At 37.5% G+C, this 12,500-nt stretch overlaps 1 protein-coding gene across 1 annotated transcript in view; it reads right to left on the reverse strand.

The window, feature by feature from the left end:
* LOC123765898 (uncharacterized) overlaps window positions 1-12,500 on the reverse strand; it is a 76,167-nt gene that overhangs the window by 30,691 nt on the left and 32,976 nt on the right. Inside the window, 3 exon segments of the mRNA XM_069336874.1 lie at window positions 5,315-5,529; window positions 6,741-6,835; window positions 6,837-6,874. Of these exon segments, the coding sequence (XP_069192975.1) occupies window positions 5,315-5,529; window positions 6,741-6,835; window positions 6,837-6,874 (348 nt within the window).

The raw sequence follows: 12,500 nt of genomic DNA on the forward strand, positions 1-12,500 counted from the left end.
AAGTTAGCTGTTACTGGAGACCGAGTCCACACCAACTTTGTTACCTAGTCCTTTATTATCTTTATTTCCACTCTTTTATTAGAAGTGAATTGGCAGTTGCGTTGGAAATAACTGTTTATGTTGTGCATGAATCGACCTTTCTTGACCTTTTGTTGCTACTTATATTTTAGGTAAATGTTGACGCCTATATTTATATTTGACATTGAAATAAATGTTCATATATAATGACACTTTGGAAATTAACGACATGTCCAGTGCTAGTGCACTCTGGAATGGTCTTTTTAATTTATCCACTTTTGGCTTAATGAAGAATTTTAAGAGTTTTTTTTATAATATCTGCAGTAATATATCAATTTTATTGATGTATAGTTAACCCCCCCCCGCCTTGTCTGTTGATCCTGTAATTGATTTACTGAAAACTGGCTTAATAAATATAAGTAAAGATAGCTAAAATCGTGTGCAGACAACATTATGATAAATAATCATATAACCAAGTCTGATCCCTAGGCCTAGAAAGATTATATGCATCTATTAAATAGTTTCTAATGTGATATTCTACGAAAATCTAATCTGGGAGTAGCGGGCCAAGAATGGATGTTGCTTACATTTATGATCAGTTTTATTAATGCTGGACGGAAATTAAACTATTAGGTAGTGCAGTTTCGGGCCCTAAGAGAAATAATTAATATCTTGTTAAGTGTGTAACAGTCCAGCAGAGACCAGTGAAGGAGGCGACCACGCAGGGAGGTACTTGTAAATGGTGTATATTTACACATTTGCATATTCTTGTGTATATTTGAATGCAAATTGACAGGTTCTCCCGTCACATTATCACGTCAGCAAGATAAAACCCAAAACCGATTTGTTTTTAAAGTAACGGGATTCACATGATGAAAGTATGCATAGAGAATATCTAATGCAAAAGTATATTAAAACTAATCTAAATAAAGATCTTCGTATATAACAACTTAACAGATATAATAATGCCAATAAAACAGAACTGTGGCTATCTTGGTACGAAATGTGTAAAAAAACAAAACAAAAATGTACAGAAAAAATATGGCAGCTACGCATCGTATATTCAAAACCTTAGAACTGTTCCAGTAAAATAAGAAAGTTTTTTTTTTGAATAGACTTTGTACGCAAAATAACTGAGATTGCATGGCAGGAAAGCAAAACGTTCCTATAATTTGGTTTGAGACTGGAATGTTTGACTTCACTCTTCACGTCATGGTACTAAAAGTCTTTTGAGTGTCTGGGCAATATTATAAGCTATTGGAACAACACTTTTTACATTAAAAGATGAGAAATATAATCGGTAAGTCAACGCTCATAAGTCTGAATCTAAAATGGAATGTTGTATAATCTTGATAATAATCTATTAGACCTCCATATCGATATTAGTCAGAGAATGTGAATTGGATCATACATGATCCATCAAAATCACTCTAAGCATATTTCTTGATATTACTGGAATGGTTCTATGTCACGGAAAAAACTATAATAGAATTATACATGCTAATCACGACCTCGAGTCGTTCGATATAGAGGATTACAGGCATCATAACAATATTATTATTTACTGTTCTTACTTCAATCATATTAAAAAAATTGTCAAACGTGACACCGAAATATGAACCTGATAAGCAAAAATAAACGAGGCAGGTCAATCACCTGGATGCAGTGCTTTCTCAAGCAGTCTCGCCCTTCACCCCATTACTGATTGTCGAAGTGTTAAAGTGTCTCTTTTTGTACGTGGTAAATTAGCAAGACATTAAATCGATAGCGTGTAAATCTGTAAATTAGCGTTTCGGATCACAACCGCTGATTACTGGGATCAATTCCGCGACAGTGCGAAATGTTGGTGCTTTTCTTTCACCACATAGTAAAAATATATATACCCAGGAGTCAGGCGACATTTATGGGTGGCATGCAGAGAATTGTACAGATATTCAGTAATCGGATTCGATAAGCAATACAGCCTCCCTGCCTTAAATGACGGGAGAAAAAACAACAAAAACCTGATTATCTTAGAAACGAAATATAAAGAAAGGTTTTTCATTGTAACTTTCAAATATATTCCACCGACACAAACAATTTCGAACAGTATAATTAGCCCAGAAATAAGCTATTGAAAGGGTAAACGGCGAATCCTGTTATTTCACTCCATATCAAGGATGACACGACATGTATATATTTATCTACTTGACTCCTTTATTAGCAGTAGTATAGAGCTGGATTTACAAGATGATCTTCCAGCATTTCCTGATGTTCTTCCATCAGGAACAAGGTCTGCTTGTTCCTGTTGCAGCGCTCCAGTTTTTGTATATGCAAATGCAGCTCTGCTTTACTGCTTGTGCATCGTAATCGGCTGGAAATGTTGCCCCCATTGTGTTGACTGCCGTCCTGGGAGACTGCTGTTAATAATGCAGCTGGTAAATGATGGTGATGATAATGTGTGTACTGTTCTTTCATTGTGTCTTCTCTGCGTGTGTGTGTGTGGACGCTATTATCATTGTATCTTCCCCTGCGTGTGTGTGTGTGGACGCTATTATCATTGTATCTTCCCCTGCGTGTGTGTGTGTGGACGCTATTATCATTGTATCTTCCCCTGTGTGTGTGTGTGTGGACGCTATTATCATTGTATCTTCCCCTGCGTGTGTGTGTGTGGACGCTATTATCATTGTATCTTCCCCTGCGTGTGTGTGTGTGGACGCTATTATCATTGTATCTTCCTCTGCGTGTGTGTGTGTATACACCATTTTCACTGTATCTTCCACTGCGTGTGTGTGTGGACGCTATTATCATTGTGTCTTCCTCTGCGTGTGTGTGTGTATACACCATTTTCACTGTATCTTCCACTGCGTGTGTGTGTGTGGACGCTATTATCATTGTATCTTCCACTGCGTGTGTGTGTACACCATTTTCATTGTATCTTCCACTGCGTGTGTGTGTGTAGACGCTATTATCATTGTATCTTCCCCTGCTTGTGTGTGTGTACACCATTTTCATTGTATCTTCCACTGCGTGTGTGTGTGTGTAGACGCTATTATCATTGTATCTTCCCCTGCGTGTGTGTGTGTACACCATTTTCATTGTATCTTCCACTACGTGTGTGTGTGTATGGAGACCATTTTCATTATATCTCCTCTCTCTGCGCGTGTGTGTGTACAGCATTATCATTGTATCTTCCCCTGCGTGTGTGTACTCTACTACCAGTGTGATTCTACCTTCATGCGAGTACTTCATTATTATAATGACTCTACGTGCTTATGTAGATTCTTCCTTTCTTTCTTTTCTTCCCGTATGTGATTTTTTTGCTTTCACACACACGTTATTGTGAGTTATTCTCTCTATATTTTAGTATTTATTTTGTATATATACATTTTTATTTATTTTATTTATTTTATTTATTTATTTTATTTTATATTATTTATTTTATTTAGTATTTATTTAGTATATATTTTGTTTATTGTTCTAAATGTTTAATTTGAGTCGTTTTCACACGTATTAATGGTATGGTGTGTGTATGCATTTTGTACACACACCAATTTGGGTGTACAATGTTCATTCGGGTATGTTAAGTTGCTTGGTGAAAGATGACAGGGTGTTATGAAAGGTGTTATTAGCCTCGTTCTCGCTAAATTTAAAATAAAATTTTATTGCAGCAAAAATGTTACGACTAATGATTTTTGCATCTGTGTAAATTTTATATCTACTTAATTTTTGCATCTATTTAATTTAATGTTGCATTGCATTAGTGAAGCTGAATAAATTTTACAAATGAAACTAAAAACATGCATTTCTCTTCTTTGAACAATAGAATGCAATTTTATTTGCGTATCCAGGTTTATGCAAGTGCCATGCAGTTTTTTTTCATATTAGTTAATATAAGTATTTTACAACCAGTAGCCCCAGTGAATACATTTTAGAATAATAGATATTGTATCCCAGAGATCACAGGGTAGAGATGTTAGTTTTAAACTAGTTAAATAATCAACTGAGGCAACGTGTCCTTGTTTACACGCTCTCAGACTATTGTCTGTAGTTAGGGCAGACATAATTTGGATTGAAGGTACCATTTTGTGAACTGAGTTTGATAGGATAATTGTAAAAGGTTATTTGTATTTTCTGGAGTTGCACGTGATAATCTTTTTGTGTAATTAACATTAGGAAAGTCATTAACATCTATCTGGCAAGGTGGTGTCTTTAGGCAGAGATTCTCACCTCCACAGCTCTTCGAATATCAATTGGTTTTGTGAATCTATGGAGTAGGGGACGTATGGTTGAATGCCTCCGGTATTCAACCCGGCGGGCCTATTGTATGATCCTGGTTGGGCATCCTGTCGAACCTCCAAATCCCCCCAATGAATCCAGTAGAGTTTCGAGTTGATAGGCTTTCTTGTTCCTATTGTGGCTGAGTGGGTTAAGACTAGGTGTCTGGGAATCACAAGAACGCTGATTCAAGTCACCTCATTGCCCCAAAATTATTTTCTCACCGATATGTCACGTCATTGTGATTTATTATTTTTTATCAGAAAGAAGGTTAGATAAGGGTGTGAATCCCATTACTCGCAGGCCAGATGATTGTGTTAATCTTGAAAACATCAAGGGCCCCTCTGACGAAACCGTGAGTAAAATATATAGTGAGCTTCACAATGGGCTTTTATTGAATACTATCAGCTATTGTCTCTGATTATATCTTTATACAATTACATTCAAAACTGAAAATGGACAAGAACAATATGCTGGTTTCAGAATAAAAGCATTTCGATCACATGTGTTTATATTTGTTCTTTACCGTATTTGATTCTTCAACGGAAAACGAAAGAAAAAATATTTGGGATTTTTGTTTAGCTGTCACAATGTTTTCAACTTTCAGTGGCCGTGAACACATTGCTATAAATTTACGTATGTGTTTTGTCTTTAACGCTTGTGATGTACCCGACATCGACGGTGGTACAGTGCACGTTGACATCTACGGTGTACTTGGTCGTAAGGAAATACCTTGACATCTACGGTGTACTTGGTCGACAGGAAATACCTTGACATCTACGGTGTACTTGGTCGTAAGGAAATACCTTGACATCTACGGTGTACTTGGTCGTAAGGAAATACCTTGACATCTACGGTGTACTTGGTCGACAGGAAATACCTTGACATCTACGGTGTACTTGGTCGTAAGGAAATACCTTGACATCTACGATGTGCCCATTCACAAGGCCGAGTTAAATTCTAGTCTGCCATATATATCACCCTTAAATTAAAGTTGGAACATTACCAGTTTTGTTGTAGATTTAAAGCAGATACTCACCGTAGACCTTGAGCTTAACAATAGAGGTGAGAGAAGGAGAACTAAGGAAGTCAACCCTGCAAGTGAAGTCTCCTTCATCCTGCAGGGAGACGCCCTTCAGGTTAAGGTGTACCCGCTGTGGCTGCGTCAGATTAAGGGAAACGCGACCTTCATATCTTGCGTCGCGGATCTTAGAGTTTCCCGCTCTCCAGAAATCCCCGTTGCGGGCGTCGTAGCTGCAGGGAAAAGAGACAACCAGCATCACTCATGGAAAATGTAAACACCTCCTGGTCATATGCTCAAATAAATTTCTAAAGTGACCAGGAAACATATTAAGATCACCGAAGGTCAAGAGACTGCAAGATATACAACGAAACAAAATGCCAGAAAAGTTACAAACAATAACGGAACAAAAACTTTAAAAAACAGAGGTGAATGCTTCTGTACCATCTGAGTGAAAGTAAACACTCTGTCAATACTAATATTTGTTGTTTTTTAGTCTCAATATATAGTACATGCGGTGGAAACATTACAATATTACAGTTAAAATATGGGTTCATGACCTGGACCATAGAGTTCTTTAAAATCCCGGGCAACGCCGGGTTTGTCTATCTATCTATCTATTTATCTATCTATCTATTTTCGGCCCAACTATCCACATGTTTATCTATCCTTCTATCAGTCGATTTTTCAACCCCCTTTCCGTCTGTTACATACATATATCCCTCAAACCATCTATTTATTTATCCATCTATATGCCATTCTACTCATTGTTCTATCCACGATCCTTCCATCTATCTAATTAGCCGTCCATCTATCTCTCTACGTAATTATCCATCTACCTATATATATCCATTCATTTTTCTATGTATTTACCCATAAGTCTATCAATTTACGCATCTATTTTTACATGTATCCATTTATCAGTATATATATTCATCTATCCATCCATCTATCTATCCATTTTTCCAACTATTCATATTTCCTTTTATCCATCTATCCATCTACCCACCCGTCTATCCATCTACCAACAATCTATCCATCTAACAATCTGTCCCTTTATCCATATATCTAGCCATCTATCCATCTTTCTATATTTCTATCCATCCATCTTTGCATCCATGTATCCATCCATTTCCCCATCACTCTATCAATATCTCTTCCTATGAATCCATCCATAAATCTATTTCTTCCACAGAGGCAGATATGGTAGAGCGTGGACAAACATATGAACCTCATTACACACAGAAATCACAATAGCGTGATGCATCACATGAACAAATCCACAAGGGCTGTGATGAGGGTTCGAACTTACGTCCGAGAAGATCCACGCCTTAATAGACTGTGCTACGACATGGTTAAAAGAATTGCAACCGGGAGTTCAAAGGCCCCACTTGGAGGATTTGTATCATATGAAGATTATCACAGGCCAGACGTACATACGTACCTGAAGAAGGGAATGTTTGAGGAGTGCCTGTAGAAGAGGAGGAGGTTGGGCGTGTCCCCTTGGGGATGGAGCGTTGCTTTACAGGGAAGGGCCACCTGTCCTCTCCACCAGGGTCTCTACGAAGCTCACCACAGCTGCATGTGCAGGGGGAAAAAATCAATTTTAAAGTTTTTTTTTCAGGGCCATCACAAAAGAGTGATAATTGGCATTCTTATACTTGTGTTTATATCCCAGACTTGGTTTATCAATTAAAAAAATAAATATATATATATATATATATATATATATATATATATATATATATATATATATATATATATATATATATATATATATATATATATATATATATAAATATTTGATTACTATTTCTAATAATTCAAAATATCAGTAAATAAATTACTTTTGTTCAAAAAAAGGGTCATCAGTTGATGACAAAAACGACTGTTTTATCATCAACGAAGAGTCTTTGTGTTATAACTGCCAAATTGGTCCACAACTTTTCTTCTAAAGTTCAACTTTATTGAGGACGTCCAAGTCGTGGACACCTCACAAGGTCCTGTTGTGCCCTACCACTCAGTGAACTGCGTGAAGTCACGATGTCTTGCTTTTCGTCAGACACTTAGTTAGTCAAAAATATAATTAAGACAAATTAAGAATCCTCTGATTGCCAAACAGTATTAGCAATGAAGGAATGTAACTGCGAGTGATTAAATCATTGTGTATAGTAAAAATCGTCAAAGACATGACATTTTTTGGCTATTATGAAGATACTTAACTGGACAGACGATGAGTCACAATAACGTGGCTGATGATATCACTGATATATGATAATATTGATTTGATATTGGTCCACATATGACGTGATAATCGTCCGAAACGTCGTCGTTTCTTCATCCTCTGATGTGTGGTTTGGTCATCATACTTAACTATGCTGAAGATCCAATTAGAGTTTGTGCCAATGTTTAAGGAACGAATGTCTATATATTAAATACCTTCTGATTGTGGGAAGTAAAGGTACGAAATATTTGTCCAGATGACTAAAACAACGAGAATTCGAGAAATAATTCCAGGATGGCCTCTCAGTATTCACGAAGAGTAATAGAAAACTGAATATTAATATATGGAAATATGAATAGATTTTTCACTTACACAGAGGGACTCAATATCAGAAAGGAAGAACGATGAATCGACTACATATCAAAGAAACCAGCATTTTTATGCTAAACCATTAATAATTATATACGCATTTCGATCTAGTAGTTTTCTAATCAGCACTTTTCAAAAGGACGCAAATAAAGAATTCTTTTTATATTTTTAAACAGTTCATTCTGAAGTTAGTCTCTCAAGAATAAAATGATTAGTTCTTACTCCCTTTCGCAGAAACACGAATCTTTTTGTTGCTTCATTTTTATATTCTCCATTTAATGAAACCACGAAATATTTTGCCGATGGCTCATGGTTCTCACTATGATGCTGTGAATGCGAGCATCATCCAGGGTGAAGGACAGGTCTGGTCTCTCTGGTAGGTTCTCTTCCCAGGCAGTGTTAACGATCAGGGGATTCACAAATAAATACCACAAAATAGGGCCCACCAATCACAAGGATTTACCATTGCATGGGAAAGTTGCTTGAGAAAATGACTTTTTTTTAGGGTGCCAGATTTTCTATTTAATGCTGAAAGGAATTAAAGGGAGGGTTTCTTGGGAGAGTTTGAATGGATGGACTTAGACACCGATTGGGACTTCTCTCTGGGTTTGTTGTGTGTCCAGTGATGGGTAACATGACAAAGGATAAAGAACATAAGAACATAAGAACATAAGAATATAAGAACATAATAATATAAGAACATAAGAATATAAGAACATAAGAATATAAGAACATAAGAATATAAGAACATAAGAATATAAGAACATAATAATATAAGAACATAAGAATATAAGAACATAAGAATATAAGAACATAAGAATATAAGAACATAAGAATATAAGAACATAAGAATCAGGGAAACTGAAGAACACCCACTGGCCATACTTGGCAGCTCCTTTTTACATCCTTTAAAATCTACGATGTTGTTTCATGTTATATCTCATTTAATAACATTCTCAGTAAAGCCCTGGAACGTAGTTTACGACATATATTGATAAGTTTGAATAACAGTCACCAAATGAATAGCAATGACAATAATGAACTTTATTGGAAAAAAAGAAAACTATATTCCAAAGAATTAAGAATCGGGAAGTGAATGAAAAACAACAATTTGCCAAAATGGTTACAACTATACAAAAGAAATAAGAAAAGCAAGGAGAAACTTTTAAGTAGGTAAAGCATCGTCGGGAGAGACGTACTTAATTTTGTTCAGATATCAAATAAAGAATAGAGATAAGAATGGTTCAATCAGAAGTGAGATTGGTCAGGTAACTGATAACGAAATTTGCAGGCATTTTAAATAAGTACTTTTTTCAATATACTAGAAAATATCTTTATATTATACCTGCAGCTTAACAAATCTGCGTTAGTTGTGAAGAGGACAATTTGATTACTTTAATGATTACCGGAAAGGATGTTATTTAACAAATATAAATAACTTAAGGACAAATAAATGGATCACCGCCCATTTGGAGTGCCTCTGGCCTCAGTCCTAATTAGGACTGTCCATTTTAAAGGTATTTAAAATGGACGGAAGATTAGCAAATACAGTTTAAAGAGAACATTTTGAAGGGTCTGAGATTAGATAATAATACAGTTATCAGATATGGGCAGAACAATGGTGAAATTGTGAAGTCTGAATGTGAGGAAGATCTAGGAGTTATTACAAGTAGGAACATTGAGACAAAAACTCGTTGCATAAATGCTCAGAATAAATCAAATAGGATATTGGGATTAATTTCTAGAAGCGTTTGGTTTAGGAAAAGATGGCTTGGTGGCTGGGTTTGGCTGTACAAATGGTGTTGAATGACAGGTGGCAACCGGGATGGTGTCGGGAGTGTGGCTTCACAGAAAAGAGTAAAAAATAAATTAGATGACTCAAAGTATTTAGGAATTGGGGAAGAGAATGTGCATGTGGGAAGTGATATCAGGAGACGCATAGGAGGAAGGGAGAAGCATCTAATCATAGATAACCGCAGGGAGGAGGGTAGACAGAGGCAATAGAACTGAGAAGTTGAGTATAATAATATATAAGAGAAGGTTATAAAATAGAAGCAAGCACAGGTGGAGGTGTGGACGCCTGATTAGCGAGAGCGTTAACTGGTGGGCGTAACTGTGTGAGAAAAAGATTCCAGCGGGAGAAGACCTGAAAAAAATAGAAAATAAAACATGTTGTAAGTAATAAAACGGAACTGGGACAGAGGAAGATTTAATGAATACAGAGAATTGGACGAAGGTGAAGGACAATGAGAGGGCTTGAACTATATAATAATAGGGAGGAGATGGAGGGCTATAAATTGAGATGGAAGAATAATTAATAAAACGGAGAAGGTGACTATAAGGAATGAGTTTAAGAACACGTGAAGTAGGTAAAAGAAAAGTGCCAAGAGTGGCCAAGAAAGAATGATTAGAGGCACATTTAGTGTTAATTACCAGGGGTGCCTTGTATCTCAATATATACTCACCTAATTGTGCTTGCGAGGGTTGAACTCTCGCTCTTTGGTCCCGCCTCTCAACCGTCAATCAACAGGTGTACAGATTCCTGAGCCGAATGGGATCTATCATATCTACACTTGAAACTGTGTATGGAGTCAGCCTCCACCACATCACTTCCTAATGCATTCCATTTGTCAACCACTCTGACACTAAAAAAGTTCTTTCTAATATCTCTGTGGCTCATTTGGGCACTCAGTTTCCACCTGTGTCCCATTGTGCGTGTTCCCCTTGTGTTAAAACCCTAGCCTGTCTTTATCAACCCTATCAATTCCCTTGATATTGTGGAAGGGGCTGTGTGTGTATCTTCCCCCACCTCTTTACTCTGCCCTCCCCACCCCAACCTTTTAACCCCTTGTCCCTCCTTATTTACCCTAGCCCCCCCTCCTCGCTCAACATATCTCTTCCAGAATTGCCTCCAATCATCAGCATTCCGAATGCTTTTCTTAAAATACCGTTCTGGACCCTGTCCTATTCTGCATATCCCGGCGCTCAGAATGAGCTTAGGCGCAACTGTATTTGATAAAATAATATAAATATACATATCTCTTCAGTCTCTTATTTTTGGTAATTTATTTTGATTATTTATTTATTTATCTTTTGCTGTGCACTCCGAAAATACACATTGTGGTCATTTATTTCAACTTTTCGTTTCTGGACAAATTGGAAAATCTGAATGTTTGTGGTAATTTGTTTCTGCATTGTTAGTCACTGTTTTGTGCGATCATAAATTTCTTCAAATCCTTGTATAAATATAGATAATTTTAAATTTAATACAGTTTTAGTCTGTTTTATCTGACTTTAACATTTTCGCAAATATCTTCTCATTACGGTCATACATTTGATGTGATCTTTGTCCTGTGGCACTAATCCTAGCTGACTACACATCCATCCTTCCCTGTGAATGTGAGCCATAATTAGATCCTTCCTATTTTTCTTCAGCTTTTCATATGATGTTCGAAGTGAGCTCGCACAGACTGGGCTCTTTGCCCAGTCGAAGTCAGCTCTTTGGGCCCGTCGCTCTACTCTCAGTCAACTATGGTGTACAAGTTTCTGAAGCTATTGATCAGGGATTTATCTGATTCTTGTTTCCTTGAAGACCACAGTCTTAAAGTCTGCTGGCAACGATTCCCAAGGAATCACAAGGAAGTCTGAATGTATTTCGTCGACACGCCTCTCAGTGATTGTATTTGTGGTCTCGAATGGCTTGAGAGTGTTTATTGCACTGTTGGTAGAGAGATGGGGGCATGAGGGTTACTTCCTGTCTATGATTTCTTGGGTAGGAAGATAAGACAAGAGTTGGAGAGCAGGGAAGGCTGTGGATGACAGGGCATCCTTGGTTGGGGGGCATGAGATGGGAAGCAGGATTGGGGGGCATGGGATAGGTAGAATCACTGTATGGGGCCACATTAAGGATGACGATCAGGAAAAGGAATGGGGAGAAGGGAAGATTATTGGAAGGGTAGAAAGGTGGGTGGTCCAGGCTCTTGTTCAACTTCTCTCATGGGATTGCTGACCTGCTGGTGGAGGGTTCCCCACTCCCACCTGTGATTGTTGAGTTAGGAACTCTAGTTCTCCTATTCCCCTTTTCCTCCCTACACCTCTTTCTTCCTTCGGTGGTAATGACTCTTTATTCCCATATCATGTCCCTTTGAAGGAAGAAAATTTTTATTTCTTGATAGTTAACTGTATGCTTCGTCTTTGTTCAAATTCCCTCTTGTGTACTCACCTAATTGTACTCATCTAATTGTGCTTGCGGGGGTTGAGCTTTGGCTCTTTGGTCCCGCCTCTCAACCGTCAATCAACTGGTGTACAGATTCCTGAGCCTACTTGGGCTCTATCATATCTACATTTGAAACTGTGTATGGAGTCAGCCTCCACCACATCACTTCCTAATGCATTCCATTTACTAACTACTCTGACACTGAAAAAGTTCTTTCTAACGTCTCTGTGGCTCATTTGGGTACTCAGCTTCCACCTGTGTCCCCTTGTTCGCGTCCCTCCAGTGTTGAATAGTTCATCCTTGTTTACCCGGTCGATTCCCCTGAGGATTTTGTAGGTTGTGATCATGTCCCCCCTTACTCTTCTGTCTTCCAGTGTCGTAAGGTGCATTTCCCG

The sequence above is a fragment of the Procambarus clarkii genome, chromosome 37 (assembly GCF_040958095.1).
Source record: "Procambarus clarkii isolate CNS0578487 chromosome 37, FALCON_Pclarkii_2.0, whole genome shotgun sequence".
NCBI classification, from domain to species: domain Eukaryota; kingdom Metazoa; phylum Arthropoda; class Malacostraca; order Decapoda; family Cambaridae; genus Procambarus; species Procambarus clarkii.